The sequence below is a fragment of the Carassius gibelio genome, chromosome A25 (assembly GCF_023724105.1).
Source record: "Carassius gibelio isolate Cgi1373 ecotype wild population from Czech Republic chromosome A25, carGib1.2-hapl.c, whole genome shotgun sequence".
In the NCBI taxonomy this organism is placed as follows: domain Eukaryota; kingdom Metazoa; phylum Chordata; class Actinopteri; order Cypriniformes; family Cyprinidae; genus Carassius; species Carassius gibelio.
Window position 1 is genome coordinate 19,658,504 of NC_068395.1, and position 25,324 is coordinate 19,683,827.

Below are 25,324 nucleotides of genomic sequence, written 5' to 3' on the forward strand. Positions count from 1 at the left end.
ACAGTGAGGAAAGAGAAGAGTAGACAGAGAAAAGAACACAGCTGGCATAGCATGGTTTGATGCTGCAAAGCAGAGCTACTGCTGAATAACGGCTATCTGGACAGCAGAGGCTCAGTAGAGAGCAGGTGACAGGAAAGTTTAATATTAATTCATTTTACTATTTTATCTTTCTGCAAATAAGCATGATACATTGTGGGGAATGAATATTTCTGAAGCACTGTTGAATACAAAGTGAAAACAGGGGAATTCATCTTTATATTGCATTAATGAAGTACTTGAATAGGTGAATATATTCCTGGATGGTCTTTGGATGGTATGGATAGCTGTTCGAAGAAATCTTGAGTGGGCGAGTGTGATGAATGTGTAATTATGTGTGTGTTTCAGGATATAAAAAACGAGCTTCTGTTTAGGATTCTAAACTTAGAAACTAAAGTGCCTCAGCAGGGGTGTGTTAGTGCCATAGAGACTGTAAGGTAGGTGGTGGCTGGGACGGATGCTGAAGAGTGCACTGTGCCCAGGGATGGAATGCCTCTGTTCCACAGATATGGTTCCACAACACAATATCTGGAAACGTCCCATAGTTGATGGTATATATGACTATCTGGACCTGCATTCTCAATAAGACACTTTTTTTTCCAATTCATGTAGGCCTACTTGTCTTGCATTATTGCAACTATTCATATTTTAAAAAAAAATTCTTCCCTACCTATGACCCAGAGGAACTGGGTGGGGTGATTTATTTGTTTGGAATCACATATGGCCATATATTTGTATTTATATTTAAAACATGTTCTGGAATATTTTCCTTTCATAGGTGTGATTTTGGGAGCTGTTTCTGGTATGCTGCTGCGTGTAGCGTCTCCAATCGATGACAACATTGTCATGGTTATTTCCTTTCCTGGAGATATTCTAATGAGGATGCTAAAAATGCTCATCCTTCCCTTAATCATCTCCAGCTTAATCACAGGTAATCTGTCAACAATTTGATTGGAAATGTAAAATACATGGGCGAAACCACAAACAACTAATTCAGCTGAGATTAATGATTAGGTGTGTTATTTTACTAACAAAAGTAGTGGAAAACAGTGAGAGAGAAAGAGACGTCATATTTTAACCATAGGCCTTTTCAAAATATGCTTATGACTTTGATTTAATTATGCCAAAAGTCTTCTGATGTGAGAAGAACTGTGTTCCATAGTTTTTATAATAAGTATACTAGGGCTGCACGATTAATCGCATGCGATTGTCATGCGTGTCTCGTCAGTAAAACCGGTTCTGTGATTAGCAGTAAATGTCCATCATCTTCTTTCAAACGGAGCGGCACTTTACTACACAGAGCCGTAGCTCGCTGACAAGCTATGCGATACTGTATCATAATCACAGATGAATCGCATTCGGTTATGATCGCGATATTGTGTAGCTTGTCAGCGAACTACGACTCTGTGCCACCTCTGTGCCACTCCATTTGAAAGCAGGTGATGGACATTTACTGCTAATCACAGAACCGGCTTTACTGACGAGACACTTCTGATAATAGCATGTGATTAATTGTGCAGCCCTAGTATACTTATTATAAAATGTTGCCAGAGAGGGTTTACCTTATTTCTCCACACTGAATTTGGCATTGCTAGTGCAGCATAACTTCTATAATCATGTGAGCGACAGCTTCTGTGTATTACAGTCAGAGGTGCTGTCAAGTCAATGTCAAGTCAATGTCAAGACAGCAAAGTACAAAACCTGGATCATCATCTTGATCAGTACAAAACTACAAATTGTATCACATGTTGTCTCTAATGCTGTATACTCTCAGTCTAGTCAGATCTGCTAATCCCATCAAGCCACAAACATCTGCCAATCAAACACAGAATCACATGTATCAACATGTCTGCTGTGTAGAAGTAACCACAAACTTAAATTGTATACCATGCCAATTCACTGAAATTTAACACAAGTGTAAAAAAATAAATAAATAAATACAGTGTTGAATCTATTTGAGATTCATTTTTGTTTTGGATAGCAACAGTAATACTAACGTTCTTGTTGTTTAAATCATGCATTATGATTATAAACTGTAGTAATATATCAAATATTCACAATTCATTGTTCACAGAAGTCTGACTGAATTAGATTGGCAAAAACTGGATATAAAAATATGTACAACATTTGAGTTGAGAATATGACAGAATGATTATTTAAAATGACATGCCACTTTTCCATTACCAAGGTCTTTCCGGTCTGGATGCAAAGTCAAGTGGACGTCTGGGTTCCAGAGCCATGATTTATTACATGACCACTACTATCATTGCTGCTGTGCTGGGGGTTATCCTAGTGCTCCTCATCCACCCCGGAAATCCTAAACTCAAGGAGAATCTAGGAGAAGGAGCTCAGAATGATGAGGTTTCCAGTCTTGATGCCTTTTTTGACCTCATCAGAAACCTCTTCCCTGAAAACTTGGTTCAGGCTTGCTTCCAGCAGGTAAGCATTTTTGCTGTTTAACATGTTGAAAATAGTTAAGATAACATCCTTTTTTCCTCAAGAAGCTGTGCGAATGTTCTGCCTACATATCTTTTGGTTAGCATTACAGTGTTTAGTAATTAAAGGCATAGTTCACACAAAAATGAGAATTTGCTGAAAATGTGCTCATCAACAGGCTGTTAAAGATGTAGATGAGTTTGTTTCTTTATCAGGACAGATTTGGAGAGATTTAGGATTACTGAATCAGGAATGACTGACAAACAGAAAAAGCACCAAACACACTATAGAAACATAGCTAAATGTAACATTACAATGGCTGTTGGTGGATATTATTACAAATTTACTTCAATTTAAAGTTTTTATAATATAAATTGATAAATCAATCAGTCGATCAATTTAGGCCTGGCTTACAGTCATACTGTTCTATCAAATGGCTATGTAATAATGTCATATTATGATTTCACTGTTATGGTAGTGCTTATAGCAGAAAGATGCATGTTTTTTAAAATATGAAATATCAAAAATATGACTCAAAATAGTTATTTAAACATTCTTTTGTTGATTCAATTATGAAATATTTATAATATGATTTATGTTAGGTTACTATCAATGGTGGAATTAATTAAAGAATTCTGTGCAATTAATGAATCATTCCTAATCAATCAATCAACAGTAAATGCATGAAATTATAGAAATGTTAAATGTTTAATTTAATAATGTGCATTGAAGTTAAAGACATCTGATATAAAGTGGAAAGTGTACATTACATTGGTGTAATAAATTAGTGGATTGATTGAGGTGATGTGGATTGATTGAATTCACAGATCCAGACCGTTGTGAAGAAAGTAGAAGTTCAGCCTGATTTCGATGACACCAACAGCACTGACTATCTGTTAAACGCCACCAAACCGCCCCCTATTTTCAAAGACAAGAAGTCTCTCCAGTTCAAGAGTGGAATGAATGTGCTGGGTAGGGCGACCGTACTCCTTGTATGAATTCCTTCCCTTTTCATTGATTGACTGATTGATTATTTATCTTTGTCTTTCATTCCAGGGCTAATTGGATTCTTCATTGCCTTTGGTATTTGTATGGGCAAGATGGGAGAGAAAGCTAGGCTCATGATTGACTTCTTCAGCATACTTAATGAGATTGTGATGAAACTGGTTATCATGATCATGTGGTCAGTTGTAATTTTTATGGTCTCTAGCTAAGAACAAAGTCCAGTAATGTTACGTTTTATACAGAGGGTCTGACATTATGGACTGACTTTATAGGTACTCTCCCTTTGGCATCGCCTGCTTGATCTGTGGAAAGATCATCTCTATTAAAGATCTGGAGGTGGTGGCCAGGCAGCTGGGGATGTACATGGTGACAGTTATTATTGGTCTGATTATCCATGGTGCCATATTCCTGCCATGCATCTACTTTGCAATTGTACGGAAAAACCCCTTCTCGTTCTTCATGGGTATCTTCCAGGCTTGGATTACAGCTCTGGGCACAGCATCTAGGTATGAAATTACACTGCATGACCATTGCATAAATTATATATAAATTCTTTTAAGCCATACATTTGTACGTTAATGTTATTGAAAAGTAATATTAAGCCTTCAGGACATCAAGTCATGGTCTAGTCTAGTGCTTAGAGATTTGGACTCATAATCCAAAGGTTACGAGTTTGAGTCTCGGGTTGGCATAAATTTTAGGTGGGGGGAGTGAAAGTACAGCACTCTCTCCACCTTCAGTACCATGACTGAAGTCCCCTTGAGCAAGGCACTGAACCCCCCAACTGCTCCCAGGCGCCGCAGCATAAATGGCTGCCCACTGCTCTGGGTGTGTGTGTGTGTGTGTGTGTGTGCACTGTAGATGGATTAAATGAAGAGCACGAATTCTGAGTATGTGTCACCATACTTGGCTGTGTCACGTCACTTTTTTTTCACTTTTCATATTTAAAAGCCTGATGGATTTTTTTATTTGTGTAACGCTTTTCACAATACACCTAGTATGTATCACATTGAGAGTAGCATAAAACTAATTCACAAAACTCCAGCCCCAGTCAAATATAGCAACACATGGATAACATCATATCTCATTGGTACTTGTGTCAAATCATCATGACTCTGTTCACCCTTTAAAACCCTTTAAAATTATTATATATTGTTGCTTAGCAGTCTGAAAAGAAGATGGACACAGTTTTTTGTCTCATCCATCTGTTTTTACTCAGTGTAACTTGTGACATTCGAGTGAAAGATAGGACACCAACATCAGCAAAAAACAAAAACAAAAAAAAAACCTGAATTACTGAGTTGGAAAAAGGATCACTGCCTTGTGAGTCTAATTACAGCCTTTAGTCTGCTGGGATTTGTCTCTACTAGCTTTGCACATCTAGACTTTGCATTATTTGCTCACTCTTCTTTGTAGAACTGCTTAAGTTCAGTTCAATCTGATGGTGTTCATTTGTGGACTGCGGTCTTTAAGTCACTCCACAGATTTTCAGTGGGGTTTAAGTCTGAGCTCTTACTGGGACACATGCAAGGACATTCACCTTTTTCTCCTTCAACCGCTGAGTTCTCAGTTCTGCTGTGTGCTTTGGCTCATTGTCATGTAAGAATGTAAACCTTCTTCCAACTGACAACTTTCTGGCAGAGGGCAGCAGATTTTTCTCCAGAATTTCATGGTATTTTGCCACATCCATTTATCCTTCTATCCTTACTTGTCAAGTCAAGTCACCTTTATTTATATAGTTCTTTTAAAGGGTTAGTTCATCCAAAAATTTTAATTATGTCATTAATTGCTTACCCTCATGTCGATCCAAATCCGTAAGAACTCCGTTCATCTTCGGAACACAGTTTAAGATATTTTAGATTTAGTCTGAAAGCTTTCTCCATCCATTGAAAATGCCAGCTATGAAGTCACCGAGGTCTGGATCTCTGTAAATTTTTCATGTTCGAAAATAAAATTTGTTCTCTGATTGACTAATTTGCGGCTAGACTCCTCATATGAATGTCTGCATGTATAATTCAGAATTTTTAGCATCCGTGGTATGAAAATGATCACTGCGAGACGCTTCCGAAGTGAACGAGTCTTCAGACTGTTGTGTACTAGAGCGCGAGACGCAGCCTCATGTTGACAGATCCAGATATTGTAAGCGTGTTTTGACTTGTTTTCCCACTAAATTAAAGTCGTCACCTTTATTTATATAGAGCTTTAAACAAAATACATTGTGTCAAAGCAACTGAACAACATTCATTAGGAAAACAGTGTGTCAATAATGCAAAAAGGCAGTTCATCATTGAATTCAGTGATGTCATCTCTGTTCAGTTTAAATATTGTCTGTGCATTTATTTGCAATCAAGTCAACGAAATCGCTGTAAATGACGTGACCCCAACTAAGCAAGCCAGAGGCTCCGGGTGACTGCAGTGACCCTATGATCTGGATACAGACTGGATCTGGTGCCTACGGTGACCTCGAAATAAGGGAGAAACAGACTAATATTAACATAGATGTCATTCTTCTAATAATGTAGCAAGTACATCGGGTGTTATGGGAAGTGTTTCCGGTTCCGGTTTACCTAATTAATGCAGCCTAAAAATCCTTTAACGGACTTGGGCCGATATTTGTCATTTTTTTATATATCGGCATCGATATAATGTCAGGCACCTTGGCGAGCAGCCCCGCGTTATTGGTGCGGTGGAAAGTGCTGCTGCCACATGTGAAGGACCCCGAGCCAAAACTTTTGGAAGATTCAACAACAGTCCTGGGAGATAAAAGTAGCCAGAGAATTTTACTCTGTAAATGGGGCGGAGAAGTTGGCAGCTCTTACAAGCACTGCAGCGCTACTCCACCCCGCTCACAGACAGCACCGTGCTCAGAGAGACAGCTGTCCTGGAGCTGCCCAGAATGGTGAATGACATTTGTTCGGAAGCATGTATTGATGCAGACAATAGTGAGGTTTCCATCCAACTCATTTGCATTTAGGGAAGTCAATATTCTATCATTTCCATGATCAATCGTCATTTAAATTAACGATCAATTAATAACCTTAATGCTGCAAAATGCGTCTGCAGCGGTATTATTATGTGGAAAAGGCACTTGGAAAAAAAGCTTTCTGACCCGAATTAAAGGGGTTTTAGTCTGAATAAAATGCTAGTAGCAGGACTGTAAAATGAATAGATGTGATTATGATCATTTGATAACATAAAGAGAGCGCACCATATGTTTGAGATCATTTTACTTCAAATCATCTTAGATCATTTTAGATACATTTTTACCATCAAGGAGACCGCTGAATGCGCCTCTTTAAATGGGTTTGTGGTGCTCGGTTTTTTGTATTTTAAAACGCAATTGCAATGTTTTCAAATGACACTAGTATTAAAAATAAAATAAAACTGTGGCGCTTGTGGCTGTGCTGCACAGTCAGTGAACCGCTTTTTTCACATCAAACATTTTATGCAAGTATTATGACCAGTACTTTTTTGTTTGATCCTGTTCTGCAAAATATTCAATTTATTTAAAGGTTGTTGCTCACGTCTCATTCTGCACATATCCAAATGTTTCCATATTCACAATGTATCTGAATGTTAAACTATAATCGTATTTTTTTTTTTTTTTTTTATATAAAGTAGACAGAAAAGATCATCCTCTTCACATGAGCAAAAAAGTGCATAACAGCAGAGTGGACCGGTATACTGTGGTCTATTTAAACTGACTTGTGTAACCTTGTATATGTTTGGTTGACTGTTTAATAATGCACAGACTGCAATGTAAGTTTGAAATTAGAATGCACTTTAGATGTTCTGTGTCATTTATACCAAACACAAATGTTGCTGGTTGCTAGTGTGTTTGCAACACTACAATTATTTATTTTTTATATATTTTATTTTTTATATTTTTCAGTTTAATTGATTTTTGTATATAAAATTGTATTTAAAATTGTAATATTTAATTTATTAGTTGTATTGGATTTCTGTCAGATATATAATTTGGTGTTGAGGCCAAATAATGACATTTTAAGTCTCATCTGCCTCAGAAATCTTCAAGGTGTGTTTTGGCAAAGCTCAGTGATGACTGCGTGTGGCCTTTGTTTCTTCAGCCCCCCATACGAGCCACATTCTTTTTGAGAATCTGTGATATTTTTGTCACATGCACACAATGACCATTCTTTCATGAGTTCGCCTTACAGATAATAAAGCAATGGTATGCGTATTTGCCATACTGTCGGGGGAGAGGGCCCGGAGCTTGGTAATTCCTCCCGAACCCAGTGTACACCTCTGTCCGGTTCATTTAGCCCGGACCCAGAGCATTCCTCCCCAGTGCTCCCCTCAAAATGAGCACAGCTGAAAATCAAATGGTTCTGTTTGCCATTGAGAAGGTGATCCTTTTTCAGTGATTCAGTATTTTTGTTTTTTGACACATTGGTGTTTTATTTTTGACTTAGATGTTATAAGTTGAAGACAGCTGGATAAAACAAAAACTGTGTCCATCTTCAATTCAAAATGTGAATGTGATTATTTTAAAAGGGGGGGGGGGATTCCTTTCTATGCCCACTGTATAGAATTACTATTATTGGAGAAAATTACTGTGCAAATTACTATAATAAATAAATATATTTGTAAGACAAAATACAAAAAGTTAAAAACTGCTTATTATTACAACATGACCATGAGCATAATTCATTTTCTGAGTTATAATTATATGTTTTCCTTTTCTTCCTCTAGTGCTGGCACTCTGCCAGTAACGTTCCGTTGTCTTGAGGAAAACCTTGGTATTGACAAGAGAGTTACACGTTTCGTGCTTCCTGTTGGAGCAACAATTAACATGGATGGAACAGCCCTCTATGAGGCTGTAGCTGCCATTTTCATTGCCCAGATGAACGGAATAGATTTAGATCCCGGTCAAATCATCACTGTCAGGTAAGACAGAATATTTTCAAAAATGTATATTATGAACTAACATCTACCTAATTGATTAGTGTGCTGTGCACCAATTAAATCAAGTCAAGTTAAGCTTTATTGTCATTCTGCTACATGTGTAGACATACAGTGGAACAAAATGTTATGCTTCACAGGAACATGGTGCGACATAAATACAGACATACAACAATTAAGTAAAACAGTATAAACCTATACACAACTAACCTACTGACAGATTTTGACTCTAAATATACTACATATAAATGTTTGCCTACTACAGGTGCCTTGTTACTACAGGTGGTTTGTACAGGCCCACTCACCTGCGAGTAGCTCACTTCGAATTGCACATGGAAAAAAAGAGTTTCAGACAGTCTTTCTGTGATGTGGTAAAGTTGGGGGTTGTTTTGGGGCGTGATATGGTCTATGTTTCAGGAGGTAGTGGGTTTGTGTGGGGTTTCAGAGGAGGGCGGGGTGATTTGAGTTCAGGGCTCTCATAGCCTGGGGGAAAAAGCTGTTGAGCAGTCTGGAAGAGCGAGCTCTGATGTCTCTGGAAGAGACTGTGGGAGGGATGGGTGGGGTCCTTCACGATACTTTTGGCTTTCCTGGAGCATTGTATAAGGAAAATATTCAGGATGGAGGGGAGAGGGGCACCGCTGATCTTTGCAGCTGTGTTCACTGTCTGCTGGAGGGCCTTGCGGTCTGCTGCACTACAGTTCCCATATCAGATAGTGATGCACCCATCAGCACACTCTCAGTGGTTTACCTGTAGAGTGTAGTGAGGATGGTTGGAAGGAGAGTTGCTCTTTTCTGCCAGCAGAGAAAGTGTAGGCGCTGTTGTGCCTTCTTGGAGAGTGACATGGTGTTGGTGGTCCAGTGAGATCCTCTGTGATGTACACCCCCATGAATTTAGTGCTGCTGACTCTCCCCACAGTCAAGCTGTTGATGGTAAGTGACCTACCACAGTTGTGTCATTTGCATTCTTGATGATGTGGTTGGAGTTCAACTTGGCAGTGCAGATGTGGGTCAGCAGCGTGAAGAGCAGTGGACTGAGCACATAGCCTTGTGGGGCACCTGTGAATTAAACTTTTGGTGAAGTTGTGGCTTAAGAATTAGATAATTTGACTCCTAACCTCTAAGGTTGTGGGTTCGAGTCTCAGGCTGGAAATACCATGACTGAGGTGCCCTTGAGCAAGGCACCGAACCCTCAAATGCTTCCCAGGCGCCGCAGCATTATTGGCTGCCGACTGCTCCGGGTGTGTGTTCACTGTGTGTGTGTGCACTTTGGATGGGTTAAATACAGAGCATGAATTCTGAGTATGGGTCACTATACTTGGCTGTATGTCACCTCACTTTCACTTTCACTGTACTCAGTGTGGTAGTGCTCGAGGTGCTGTGGCCGACATGGACTTCCAGTTAGAAAGTCCAGGATCCAATTACAGAGAGGGGTATTTAGGCCCAGCAGGTTTAGTTTATTAATGAGCTGTTGTATTGAATGCTAAATTTAATTCGATGAACAGCATTCTGACATAGGAGTCCCTATTCTCTAGGTGGGAATGAGCCAGGTGGAGAGTTGAGGATATTGCATTGTCTGTAGAGTGGTTTGGACAGTATGCAAACTGGAGCAGATCGAGTGTGTTTGGGAGGCTGGTTTTGATGTTGTGCATGACTAACCTCTCAAAGCACTTCATCGTGACTGGAGTTAGTGCTATGGGACGGTAATCGTTTAGACAGGACACAGGTGATTTCTTTGGTACCAGTATGATTGCTGTGGATTTGAGATATGTGGGGATGACTACCTGGCTCAGCGAGGTATTGAAGATATCTGTTAGGACATCTGTCAGCTGGACCCGCAGCCTTGCATGGGTTAATCCTAGATAGGGTCTTCCTTCAGCTGGAGACAGACAGAGCGCCTGGTCGTTGGGAGCTATGGGCAGTTTTTGTACAGGTGTGCACATTCTAAATGTCAAATCGTGAATAAAAGTGGTTGAGTGCATCTGGGAGGGATGTGTCTTTGAAGTGATTGTTGATTGTTTGAGCATATGACCATGAACTCACTGGGTATTATGAAAAATCCATTAAGGTTATTTGTTATTTCTTTGCTGATGGCGCTGTACGTTTAACGCTGGCGCCGATACAGGATGGCTGCCTCCGTGACGAGCTCCGCATATGTTTTTGTGTTTTTGTTAGTTTGTCCTGTCTTTAGTTATATTCCTGCCATCAGTTTCACCAGGGAAGAACTGCTGAACATTCGGCAGAACGCACCACAAGATGTTTTTCCGGATTTCAATTATTCAGACGTTTTACTGAACGTTGTTATCGGAGGAGCGGCGGCGCTGATCAAGCGCTTCAGGACGCGCAGACGGGGGAAGCGAGCGGGAGCGCTCGTCAGACTCAGGAAGCGCGGATTTCGAACGCCGTTGCCTAGCATCCATCTGGCAAATCTCCGCTCTCTACCCAACAAAACGGACGAACTCCTTCTGCTTTCTCGGACTAATAAGGATTTCACACACTCTGCTGCTCTGTGTTTCACGGAAACCTGGCTGAATGACACCATACCGGACAGCGCGCTCCATCTGCCGGGCTTTCAGCTGTTTAGAGCGGATCGCGAATCAGAATCCACTGGAAAATCGCGCGGCGGCGGGACATGCTTTTACATCAATGAACGGTGGTGTACAGATGTAACTGTGTTAAAGAAGACGTGCTGCTCAAATCTCGAAACACTCTTCATTAACTGCAAGCCGTTCTATTCACCGCGGGAGTTTCCCTCGTTCATTCTGGTCAGTGTTTACATCCATCCTCAAGCGCATGTGAGCTCAGCTTTACAGAAACTCGCTGATCAGATCACAGAGACAGAACAACAACACCCGGACTCTGTTTTAATAATTCTCGGGGACTTTAATAAAGCCAATCTGTCCCGTGAACTGCCAAAATACAGACAGCATGTTACATGTCCCACAAGAGACAGTAATATATTGGATCACTGTTACACCACAATAAAGGATGCATTTCACTCTGTTCCACGAGCAGCTTTGGGACGTTCTGATCACCTTCTGGTTCATCTTATACCGTCCTACAGGCAGAAACTAAAATCAGCTAAACCTGTATCAAGGACTGTAAAAAGATGGACTAATGAAGCAGAGCAGGATTTACAATCGTGTTTTGACCTCACTGATTGGAGTGTTTTTGAAGCTGCTGCCACCGATCTGGATGAACTCACAGAGACCGTAACATCATATATCAGTTTCTGTGAGGATATGTGTATTCCTACAAAGACTCAACTAATTTACAATAATGACAAACCGTGGTTCACTGCAAAACTTAGACAGCTCCGTCAGGCCAAAGAAGATGCTTACGTGAAGGGGGACAATGTCTTGTATAAACAGGCTAAATACACATTGGAAAAGGAGATCAAAGTGGCAAAGAGGAATTATTCTGAAAAAATAAGGACTCAGTTCACTTCCAACGACTCCGCATCAGTGTGGAAAAGTCTAAAGAAGATCACCAATTACAAGACACCACCCCCCAGCACCGTAGAGAATCAACGACTGGCAGACGATCTGAACGAGTTTTACTGCAGGTTTGAAAGAACACCCATCACCTGCCCTGAACGCCTCCCCACACAACCATTCACACCCTTCACAACTCCTGCAACCAGCCCTGAATGCCTCTCCAAACTACCGTTCACACCATTAACAGCTCATGCAACCCATCCTGAACACCTCTCCAATCAAGCACTCTCACCATTCTCACCTCCTGCATCCCCCCTCTCACCCACACCTGCAATTCAGATCAGCGAGGATGCGGTGCGCCAGGTCTTCCGGAAGCAGAAAAGGAAAAAAGCACCAGGCCCAGATTGTGTTACACCAGCCTGTCTGAAATCCTGTGCTGACCAGCTGGCCCCCATCTTCACACAGATCTTCAACAGATCGCTGGAGCTGTGCGAAGTCCCTTCATGCCTCAAACGTTCCACCATCATCCCCATCCCTAAGAAACCCAAAATTACAGGACTAAATGACTACAGGCCTGTGGCTCTAACGTCTGTAGTCATGAAGTCATTTGAAAAACTGGTGCTGGCCCACCTGAAGGACATCACTGGGCCCTTGCTGGATCCTCTTCAGTTTGCCTACAGAGCAAACAGGTCTGTGGACGATGCAGTAAACATTGGACTGCATTATGTTCTGCAACACCTAGACAGACCGGGGACTTATGTGAGGATCCTGTTTGTGGACTTCAGCTCGGCCTTCAACACGATCATCCCAAACCTCCTCCTGCCCAAACTAAATCAGCTCTCCGTGCCCACCTCCATCTGTCAGTGGATCAACAGCTTTCTGACAGACAGGCAGCAGCTAGTGAGGTTGGGAAAATACACATCCAGCACCCGTACAATCAGCACCGGAGCTCCCCAGGGCTGTGTTCTCTCCCCACTGCTCTTCTCCCTCTACACCAACGATTGCACGTCTAAGGACCCCTCTGTCAAGCTCCTGAAGTTTGCAGATGACACCACACTCATCGGCCTCATTCAGGACGGTGACGAGTCTGCTTACAGACAGGAGGTAAAAGAGCTGGCTGTCTGGTGCAGTCTCAACAACCTGGAGCTTAACACCCTCAAAACAGTGGAGATGATCGTGGACTTCAGGAGAGACCCCCCTGCACTCCCCCCACTCACCATCATGAACAGCACTGTGACTGCAGTGGAGTCATTCAGGTTCCTGGGAACCACCATCTCTCAGGACCTGAAGTGGGACATTCACATTGACTCCATCGTAAAAAAGGCCCAGCAGAGGTTGTACTTTCTCCGCCAGCTGAGGAAGTTTAACCTGCCACAGGAGCTGCTGAAACAGTTCTACTCCACCATCATTGAATCCATCCTCTGCACTTCAGTAACTGTCTGGTTCAGCTCAGCTTCTAAATCTGACCTCAGAAGACTACAGAGAGTAGTCCGGACTGCTGAGCGAATCATCGGTTCAACTCTCCCATCTATTCAAGAACTGTACTTATCCAGAGTGAGAAAAAGGGCTGTCAAAATCACTCTGGACCCCTTACATCCAGCACACTCCCTCTTTGAACTGTTGCCATCTGGTCGACGCTACAGAGCACTGAGCACTAGAACGACCAGACACAGGACCAGTTTCTTCCCTCAGGCAATCCATCTTATGAACAGCTGATAATAATGGCGAACACACTACACTTTATATTTATATACACACACTTTATTTATCTAACACACATACTATATCACACAATATATATGTACATACATAACTTCACTTTGTAATATACCTGCCTACAATTGTCATTTGTATATTGTCATTCACTGTCTACATATTTGTATTTTTTATTCTTTTATTATGTGTTTTATGTTCTGTCGCTGTCATTCTGTTGTACTGCGGAGCTTCTGTCACGAAAACAAATTCCTCGTATGTGTAAATATACCTGGCAATAAAGCTCATTCTGATTCTGATTCTGATTCTGTACAGATTGTATAGCGCATCCTTGGCATTTGCACACAGGGGAATGTAAACTGTGACAGTAACAATGGCCATGAACTCCTGCAGCAGATAGAATGGTCAACACTTCACAAATATAATCTCCACCAGCGATGAACAGCGTTTTGTCACTACCACAGCATTGTTACACCACTCTGTGTTGACATACACATACAAGGCACCCCCATGAGTCTTACCAGACAGGGTTGTATCTCTTTCTGCTTGGAAGCAGGTTGAACCTTGCAGGTGAATAGTGGAGTCCATGATATTGTTGTTTAGCCATGTTTCAGTGAAAACAAACACACAATAAATCCCTTGTCTCATGCTGTGTAGACAGACTGAGTTGAATTACATCCAGTTTATTTTCCAGAGATCGAACGTTTGAGAGCATGAGTGATGGAATCGCTTGTCTATTGGCTCCACACTTGACATGCTTCTGCCTCGTATCACACCGCCGACATTGCCATTTTGTGCAGGTAGTGTTAGTAGACGAGGCTGCGGTCTCTGGTTTCAGCTTCAGCAGCAGACAGACTCGGGACCTGGAGAAGCCGCTGCATCTGACCATGCCACCATATTGGTTTCTAAATGTTACGGAAAGGTGGAGCTGTAAATCTTATATTAACCTTATTTTTCCGTTTTTTTTTTTTTTATTTTTTTTTAACACTCCAATCAGTGAGGGCGAAACAGGCTTTTAACCCTCTGGAGTATAAGGGTATTTTGGGGCCTGGAGAAGTTTTGTCATGCCCTGACATTTGTCCTTTTTCAGTTTCTTATAAATATCTAAATGGGTAAAGTCTAATCTCACTGTAATCAGAACACACTGGGCTATAATAATATGTGAGCAGCATGTATGTACATGTTTGTATTTTTGAGAAAAAAAAATATTATAACTAAAAATGTTAAATCACTTGAATAAGGCCATAAAACACACAAAGAACATTGGTTCGCGGGACTTTTGAGAACTGGAGCTTGTAGCCTATTATTTTTCTTTCTAAATTATGTGAAAATCATCTTGTCTACTCACTTACAGAAAACAATATATTGATTTAAATTTTCTAAGACACTTTTTGTTGGTAAAAGTCATATGGGAGTAGGCGTCAACTATCATGAATTTAATTGTGATTTACACCTGAGAAGACAAAGACCCGCATAATGAGCATCTCATTCAGCTGTGCCACTGTGAGTGAGGAGTTACAAGAAAGAATGTGAGGACAAAAAACATTTATATAATTTTATGTTAGTTTATTTAGAATATATTTAAATATCCCACAACATAATTTAATATCCACTTGGGGATAGCAAGCAAAAGTCAGTGTGGATTGAATTAATGAGGGATTTATATAGCAGATTATTGTGTATCGCTGTACACCCAAATTATTGTGTATTGCTGTACACCCAAAGCGCTTTAAAATCATATCAGGGATCTCTCCTCAACCACCACCAGGCAAGAGTCAAGAGTTAACTATGCAAATAACTTTGCAAATGACAAATAAATGCCTCTTGAAGTCAAGAGGCATTTATTTGTCATTTGCATAGTTAACGCTGGGAAAAACTGGGCATTGAAAGGCTTGTGACGAGGCTCAGACATACAGTACAGTGACAATAACAAGACATAAGACATAGACGTACATGGAGAGCACTGATATTTTTGGAGTGACTTTAGTGCCCATACACAGAAAGACACGGACAGAGCATTATATACAAATAAGTGGAAGTAACAGATACAATAAAGGTAGACAGTGTTAGGAGTTATAGTATTCATAAGTAGTCCCGAGGTACTAATATGATTATTGGGGTAGAGCGGTGTCTAAAATGTCATTTTAGGGTGACGTAGAGCTACATTGAGGAAAAGTGGAAATTTAGTGCAGATGCAATAAATAAACTTAAGAGCAGCACACATTCAGATGTATTCCTGAGTAGAGCAATGTCCAAATCTTCACTGTAGACTGTCACAGAGCTACATGAAGGAATATTAAAAAAGTGGCAGTGCAAGTACAATAAAAGTAAACAGCATGTATTCCGGTATTTTTAGATGGAGGATAGCTGATTGTTAAGCAGTCTGATGGCTTGAAGATAGAAGCTGTTCTTCAGTCTGGTTGTCCGTGATCAGATGGATCGTAAGTGCCTGCCAGATGGCAGTGTGGCAAACAGGTGATGAGCAGGGTGAGTGCGGTCCTTGATGATGCTGCAAGCCTTTCTCAAGCAGCGAGTCTGATAGATGTCCTGTAAGGCTGGGAGTTTATGTCCAATGATGAGCTCTGCTGTTCTTACCACTCACTGAAGAGCTTTACGGTCCAAAGAAGAGCAGTTGCCATACCATACAGTGATGCAGCTGGTCAGAATACTCTCAATAGTGCAGCAGTAGAAGTTTGACATGATGTTAGAGGAGATGCCAAACCTCTTCAGTATCCACAGGAAGTAGAGACGCTGACGGGCTGTTCTCACTATGGTCTCTGAGTGTAGGCTTCAGGAAAGATCCTCAGAGATGTGAATGCCAAGAAACTTGTAGCTCTTAACTGTCTCTACTATCTCTCCATTGATGTGAATGGGAACGTGACCCTCTCTCTTTGATTCCCTGTATTCTACGGTCATCTACTTGGTCTTGCTGACTTTTAGAGAAAGATTTTTTTATCAGCACACCATGCTGTGAGTGCATTAACCTCATCTCTTTAGGATGTCTCATCGACATTAGTGATGAGTCCTAGGATAGTTGTATCGTCAGCAATTTGAGGATGATGTTGGAGCTGAGCTTAGCAGGGAAGTCATAAGTGAACAGGGAGTACAAGAGAGGACTGAGTACACATCCCTGTGGGGCACCAGTGCTAAATGTGAGTGAGGAGGATGTGTGATTACCAGTTCTAACCACCTGGGGTCTGCCGATCTGCCGAAAACTGTACCAGTGCACTCACCACACACCAGCTACAGGTAGAGAGGAGAGAGAGACTGGTAGAGCCATTTCAGTGGATGGGGATGATGATGGTGTTGATGATGACAAGGTCCAGTGGAGGGAATTTGGCCAGGACATCAGTGGAAAAACCTGTTCTCTTTATAACAAGTTGCATGGGATTTTTATGACCACAGAGAGTCATGACTTCTGTTTAACGTGTCATCTAAAGGATGGTGCTTTTTACAGTATAGTGTCCCCATCACTATACTGGGGCATTAGGACCCAAACAGAAGCACCCCCTGCTAGCCTCATTAACACCTCTTCCAGCAGAATGTTGATGCATCAACACCAACATTAAATGAGGGTTAATAAGTGATGTTGAAACAACATCACATTTTAAAATTAATTCGGTGCTGTTAAAGCTTTTTTTTTTTTTTTTTTTTTTTGAAAACAATGGCAACGTCATTGAATTAGCATTACATTGTAATATTGATTCTACATCACTGTTGTTTAATCTATAATGATTTTGTTTTTTCTTTTAATCATTGGTAATATTGTTGGATCAATATATGTAATGTTAATACTAAACCACTTTTGTCGAAACACTGAAAACAAACATAAAACTACTGAAATACTGAAATTTCAACATAAATAATGTTGCCATCTTATGTGCCAAGTTTATGATAAAACAACAATATTTCAACTACAGAATGGAATATCGACTAATTCCTGAGCATTTATTTAAAAGTCGCTTCATTTTATGTAATTTTTTAAACAGTTTAACATAATCAGTGACAAAAGATACAGAATATCAGTCTTAAAAAATAAAAGTGAGACAAAAATAACACAATTACAAAAGCTTTACAAACTTTAAAATATTTTTAATAAGAGTCTGATGTCAGATTACAAGTGATCAAGTGATTCAAGTTTTTAAAAAACTGGCTTATATGTCAGGCTGCTGCCTCTTTTCCTTAGGGCTCTCTGAAATCTGAAAAAGAAAGCATGGAGTCACCTTAGAGCAAGTCAGTTCATCTGTCATACATACAGAAACATTCAGGAATGTTAATCTGTAAAACACAGTATGAATCACTTTTAAATTGCTAAAAACAACAACAACAACAACAACATTTAATATAGATTGAGGAAAATGAATGATTACCCGACAAAGCAGTAAATCCTCCTTTATCTCTACTAAAAGAAAGAACGGAACGTGCTCTGCAAACATTGAGTAAGACATGGGCTATGTATAAATGTGACATTCTTGTTGATGTTCATGTCACTTGTCAAGTAATAAAGTCATGTCACCTTTATTTCTATAGTGCTTTATACAATACTGGTTGTGTCAAAGCAGCTTTACAGTGTTAAACAGGAAAATAGATTGTCAACAATGCAAGAAGAAAATAACAAAGAGTCTTTTTTCAGCTAAAGTCAGTTCATTGATGATTAGGTGATATTGTCATCCAGTTCAGCTCTCTTTCAATACTCTATGTCCAATAGACTGTAGATGCAACTACAGTCTAAAGTAGAAGCAGCATTGTTTAAAAGTGTACCAGTGAAGTTGTGTGAAATTTGTCACTTGATTAATCAAACAAGACTTCTTTCATCAAAATTTCAATGTTGATCCAACATTTTTGAAATATTGAAATGACATCAACCTGGCACACTATGCTGCCGGAAGGAACACGGTGCTGAGGATAATCGAATGAGTCTTTATTAATCCAACACAGGGGAAAATCCAACATGGAGAACAGGAGGAAGACACATACTTCACTGATAGACCCCGACAAAACTGAACAGAAAGGACATGGGCTTATAAAAGGCAGGATAATGGGGGAAAACACAGGTGTATGGAATGATTAAATTAACGGGACATGGAACACATGTGGAAGAAACTAAACACACCTGGAATCAAATTAACAAATCACGGGAGACAGAAACTGGGTCACAGGGTCGAAAACACACAGACAGCTCCATAATCCTGACATAACCAAGATGATGGTTTGGATGAAAACTCAACATTGTATCAATGTCACCTAGCTATCTGACATATTATTTAATTTTTAAATAATATTGTTAAGATATTATTGCTTCACTGAGGCTCATTTCCTTTCGGAGGAAAGAAGGGCAATTGGCTATCCTCTATCACTATTACTTATGCAATTTTTGAGGCACTGCATGAGTTAGAGTTTTGGGAATCTGATGCTGAGCTCAAGTCTAAGAAGAGTCAGTCTCTCACTCTTCCCAGACTCTGTGTGGTGTATTTTCTAAGTGGCTTGCACATGGGGCATTCTGGAACTCTGAAAGCTCACAATGCAATCCCTTTCACAATGCAATCCCTTTCAACTTGAATTGCTATTATTGATTTGTCACTTTGAGCTACCAAATATCCAAGACACACAATCAGTCGCTTCATGACTGATTCTGCATCGAAAGTTCCAGTACTGGGCAGATACTCATTCTTTGTTGGAGAAAAGAGCCATGGGGAGAGGAAGTGCATCCTTCCCAAAAAGAATCCCTTAATTTACAGTCTGTATTTTCTGGTGCTGTAAAAGGATAACTGATTGTGGCCAATCCTGCACTTGCATCTGCCGGACTTGACACTCAGTATGTGCAATGGCATAATGAAGACAAAAATTCTTTAGGTCTAAATGCGAAACAGCCTGTTGCCCCCTTTTGGTTTGTCTCCATCATCAGCTTTGTGGATAGTTGCTCTTGCACAACAGTCTGTATGTTTTCCTGCTGACATACCTGCTTCCAACTGTGACAATGAGAGTGTGGAATGCATCTTTGGTTGGAAGTTCCATACATGCAATATACCACATATTGTTCTTGGGTTTTATTTCCCTCTTGGAGGAGATTGAGATCAGAGCAGATTTGCTTTTTTGGATTTGGGGCAATGTGTGGCACCCCTGTCTGTAGATGTGGAAACCCTGGGTTCGGCCTCCAAACTAAGCACTTCGATTAAGTGTGGTTTTTCGACTGAGATATTGGAGAACATTTTAAATGCAAGAGCCTTCTCTTGTAGAAGGTTATACAATTAGTGAATATTTTCATGGTGAAAGCAGCACAATAATGGTTCTTTGGGAAATCTCGCTTCTCTTGAAGTAAGGACAATCTGGTACCTTCTCCTGGAGAGGTGGAGGTTGGACTTGTGGGCCCTCAATGGGCTGTGTCAATGGTCTGACTATCTCTAAGTTGAGAATGTCTCTCTGGCTAGTTTTGGCGATCAAGTGACTTATAGCAGTTGATCTCACACCCATATTCAACCACCACAAATTGTGCATATCTCCCTCATAGGCCACACACAGTTTAACTCTTGCAGACTCTACTAAAGAGCTGATGAAGTTGAATCAAGACCTGCCAGACATGCCAAATATGCAGTGGGTGGAGTTCCTCAGGACAGGTATCAGAACCACTGTTATAAGTTACAAAAGTTGCAGTGCCTTGTGACAATCTAGGTTTATTCTTCTTAATAAAATGTCACTGGGCTGAGGAGAGGACCTTAAACAGCATCTTTCAGTTAACTGTTGCTATTCTATACAAGCTCCTGGGTGGAGTTTTATAAATATAAGTTACTACCGCAGTGTCCCGTCCCGTAATTCAGGAAACTAGGGTTATATACATGACACAAACATTTTACACAACCTAAATACTAGATATGATGCTGACAGTGCCACAATGATCAGTGTTGTTTGTCACTTAAATGTAACAAAAATGTAGTTAAGTAATCATAATTAAGTAATAATTTACATAATGACATTTCATAATGTGTATTTTGAATACATGATGGTCCAGTTCATTCTTCCAAAATGTATGTACAGTAGTTGGCCAACCAAAATGATAATGATTCATCGTCGCATCTGTATAGTGCATTTGCAGTTTTTGACCGCTGAGTGGCGCTTTGACCATAAGTTATCAAACAAGCTCATCACAGCAAATTCGCAAATAGCCATCAGCTTTGCCTCACCGATGTGTTACATTTGACAGCTGCATTCGGGGAAAATGAAAGAAAAACACTGTAGTTGAAATATTTAATATTTACAGATGAAAGTTTATTACTTGAAGTTATCTGTGTTTATTAGAACAAATTCAGGCAGGATAAATGTCAAGCCTATGAGCCTGTGCTTATATTTTCTCTAAGCAACACAGTATTACACAATATTTTAGAATTGACACATTTAATAGGTTTGAGGCAAATAAAATAAATTGTGGTTTGTGGCATTAAAAATGGTAGCCTATTTTAGTGATCTAGGCTACTTGGATTTATATGCAAAATGTCAATATTCTCACATATTAGGCCCGATTTTCATTTATATTTTAAAATTCCTTCAATAAAACAACATGCATTTTTGTCACGCACTACTATGTTAATCGTTACCTGTCCTTTATTTTGACAGATAACTTCTTGGGGAAAAGATATCTGTCTGTACACTGATTAAGAAATTGTTGCGTGTTTTATAAATTATTTTCTTTTATATTAGCAAAACAAGAAATTAATAAATTAAACCTGCACAATTTATCTAAATCAGTGAAACTCTAAAGAATGGACTGATCAATAAAATGTCCTCACGATTAAACTCAAGTTCTCTCATTATAATCAACAAAATGTACACAATGTAAAAAAAGTGCTTCATTAATTGACAACTTCAGTGATTCAAGTTTCAAGATTTTTATTCGTCACAGTTATATATAGCATATAACCAGCAGTGAAATGAGTCAGGTCCGCTCCATGGACAGTGCAATTATCAAAGAATACAACACAGATGAAAATATACATAAATATAGCTATGAAGGAATGAAATAAAAGTAAACAATACAAATATAAGAATACAATATAAAAAAGATGTATATTGTAGAATTAAAAATAGATTTTAACAGTTCTGCTTTTGCAGTGTTTTTGAGGTAGATGTCCTGCAGAGAGGGGAGAATAGATGCACTCAGCTAAGCGCACAACTCTCTGCAGGGCTTTGCAGTCTTGACTGAAGCTGTTCACATACCACACTGAGATGCACTGAGTCAATACGCTTTCTATAGCCCCAGAATAGAAAGTTTTCAGGATTGCTGGTGAGACCCTGAATTTCCACAGCTGTCGCAGATGGTACAGTCTTTGTCTGGCTTTATTAACCTGTGTTTGAATGTGTGTAATCCAAATCATTTCCTCTGAGATGTTTACACCAAGGTACTTGAAGCTGCTCACCCTCTCCACAGGGGTCCCGCTGATCATAAGAGGAGTATAGGGCTGCTGCTGTCTCTTCCTGAAGTTCACAATCAGTTCTTTAGTTTTGCTCACATTCAGAGAGAGACCGTTTTCCTGGCACCATGATGTTAATTTCTCTACCTCATCCAAGTATGCAGTCTCATTATTGTTGTGAATGATGCCCAGAACCACAGTATCATCAGCAAATTTGATTATAGATGTGGAGCTGTGCGAAGACACGCAGTCATGTGTGTAGAGAGAGTAGAGCAGGGGACTCAGGACACAGCCCTGTGGGGCTCCTATGTTCAGGGTGATGGAGCTGGAGGTGTACTGGCCTAGTTTCACCACTTGAGGCCTTCCAGTGAGAAAATCAAGAATCCAGTTGCAGAGTGAAGAATTCAGGCCGAGGTCTATGAGTTTGGAAGCTAGCTTTATGGGGACTGTAGTATTAAAAGCTGAGCTATAGTCAATAAATAGCAGCCTTACATAGTTCCTGTTATTGCTGTCGATGTGTGTGAGAGAAGAGTGCAGGATGTGAGAGATGGCATCATCTGTGGATCTGTTTGGGCGATAGGCAAACTGAAGAGGGTCTATAGTATCCGGGATGGAGGAGCAGATGACGTTTTTAACCAGTCCCTCAAATACCTTCATGACTATTGATGTGAGGGCAACTGGACAATAGTCATTCAGACAAGAGGATGTATTGTTCTTAGGCACAGGGATGATGACAGATGATGCTGCATTGTAAGCAGCAGTGCGTGTGTTTACTGCTTTATTCTTATTTGTCTACATATTTTATCTTCATTACAAATCTTTTTTGGTTTTATTTTAGATAATTGCTTGTAAAAAATATTTACTTTGTAATGCATATGCAAAATGTGAATTATTATTCATATTCAAGTGTGAAAATTATTAATGCGCAAGCATGACAGGGAGGCGCCCTCTCGGTTTCGCGACTGATTTTTACACATGCGACTGACTTGCAGCTGACGCCACGGTCCTTTGGCAGCGCTGCACACGGCGGTATTACCCAATCTGGATGTCCACCTACTGTACCACATATCTTGTGTTCTAAAAAGAATTGACTGTCTGTTGCCAGTCTTTTGAGGCCAAGCAATGTCAAAGTTTAGGTGTTCACTTACTTGTTTGGCAAAATTCAGAACATGTTTGCCCTTTTTAAACAGTAGCCTGGTATTTTCACTTTAAGTTGCTCTGGACAAGATTGTCTTCTATTTTCTACTACTTTATGTGTATATGAATATAACATAAGTGTTTGCATTCCCAAAATTTAGTCTTACAGCAACACTTGCCAGTGTTGGGGCAGCTAGTATCCCCAGTGCTGGATTGGTCACCATGTTACTCATTCTGACAGCCGTTGGACTTCCTACTCAAGACATCAGTCTGCTGGTGGCTGTTGACTGGCTTCTGTGAGTATTCTGAATCTCGACGTATTTGTTCCTGACTGGGACTTGTAAATACTAAATGAAAGCCTTCCCTGAAGCTGTTACTGTTATGTTTAAGATTGTCCTGCTGTTGTTCAGGAAATATGTGACTGCTGAACAGAGCATATCATCATTTGTTTTTTGTTTTTTGTTTTCTCAGGGATCGTTTCCGTACCTCAGTTAATGTGGTTGGAGACTCATATGGGGCTGGCATCGTCTACCATCTGTCCAAGGCAGAGCTGGATGCTCTGGACGCCCAACATGCAAAGTCTGATGACATAGAGATGATGAACAAGACCCAGTCCTACTATGATGACCTCAAAAACCATCATGAAAACAACTCCAACCAGTGCGTCTTTGCTGCTCAAAATTCAGTCTTATTAGATGATTGCAAGGTACAAGTCATGCTTAAGGAGGTAGAGACATCTACATAACACATCCCTGCATGTCTCTTTTCTGATATCTTTTGCATGTTAGCATATATGTATATGCATATGTATAATTGCATATTTACTCATATACTTATATTTCTTTGCATCTTTTCTCAGAGCATATTTTGAGGATATTACAACATAATATTATATGTTTTGAACACCAGTGCATCATAATCTATATCAAATCAAATAATTCATTATTATTTTTACTTTTACCTACACCAGTTATTTAAATAATATGTGAATAATGTTCACTCTAAGTTCAGTTGAGATCCATGATTTAAATAATAAACTACAAGCTAAACCTATGAAAGCACCTTTCCACCAGCAGGCCGAATATTCAGAGCATGGTGTTGAATGGTTCTAGTTGCAGTTCCACTTGAGCATGATGCGAATGCAAACCATACGTGATAATGTGTTTATAGTTTTGTAGACTATTATTCTACAAGCTTTTTTCAACAAGAGGCTAGCACATTTAAACATATAATATAATATTGTTTCCTTTTTTAGCTACTATGGGAACCTTTCCCTTTCTACATGATGTGAACATCCCATACAACATAAAGGTCCCTACTGTATCATACCCCCGGCACAATGCGACACAAGGTGCAGCACAAGTGTGTTTGCTAGTTTCAGTCCGGTGCCATTTGCATTTTCCCGTCCAGCGCCACATCATTTAATTAGCCAATGTATTTGCGCTCATTTTGGCATCCATGGGCTTGCTGGTCTAAAAAAAGAGGTGTTTTCAGGCGCACTGCTGGCGCATTGCTATTTTAAGGTGCTGAAAATAGACTGCGCCATAGACCAGCTCAGACCTGGTTTAAAGTCTGGAGCAATGTTTTTTCTTTGTTATTTAAAGAGCGTGTTACTATAGGCGGTTCAGCAACACGCGTACACGCTGCTTATTAAACACAGGGACGCACAGCAGCACACAAACATGCCAAATATAAAAAGTTAAAGGATTGCAATAAATAAATTTTTTTTTAGGCTAATTAAATATAAAAATGGCTACATGTCATAATGGATAGTCATCGCATGTATCGGAACTAGTCTATCTATTTGCTCGCATACGAACAGCTCTGTTTCATCTCGGAGACGCATTCTGTCTTTGCGCTTGCCAAATTCCGCCGTGTAAATAGCAAATCCATCATGGCAAAGCCCAACTGGCTCGTAAAGGGAATGGAAGATGAGACCCTGATTGGTTTATTGAACGTTACGCCCAAAAAACACCCATTACTCATTAAGAGAATAAAGACAACCCGTTTAGACCATGTATCTGGGCGCGTAAACCGTTTTTCTAACGTTAAAATAGCAAAAGTGGATTTGGACTCGCACTGAGTGCACCTGCGCCGTGCGCTTTACACTTTGCATTTAGATCGTTAAAATAGGGCCCAAATGCTCCAGGGTTTATTCACAGTATCATACCGCCACCAACTCTTCCATCACCAAAGTAACATGCATCCTAATCTTAAAAAGAAACTGTGACTGTGGCC

General features: G+C 40.1%; 1 protein-coding gene across 3 annotated transcripts in view; it reads left to right on the forward strand.

The window, feature by feature from the left end:
• LOC127947393 (excitatory amino acid transporter 2-like) overlaps positions 1-25,324 on the forward strand; it is a 53,606-nt gene that overhangs the window by 23,538 nt on the left and 4,744 nt on the right. Inside the window, exons 3-10 of one of the 3 annotated variants that reach the window (XM_052544489.1) lie at positions 815-967; positions 2,225-2,475; positions 3,300-3,444; positions 3,529-3,655; positions 3,750-3,983; positions 8,191-8,385; positions 23,248-23,382; positions 23,558-23,813. In XM_052544489.1, the coding sequence (XP_052400449.1) occupies positions 815-967; positions 2,225-2,475; positions 3,300-3,444; positions 3,529-3,655; positions 3,750-3,983; positions 8,191-8,385; positions 23,248-23,382; positions 23,558-23,813 (1,496 nt within the window). The remainder of the gene's footprint in view (positions 1-814; positions 968-2,224; positions 2,476-3,299; positions 3,445-3,528; positions 3,656-3,749; positions 3,984-8,190; positions 8,386-23,247; positions 23,383-23,557; positions 23,814-25,324) is intronic. The other 2 variants (XM_052544490.1, XM_052544492.1) reach the window with 2 other exon arrangements.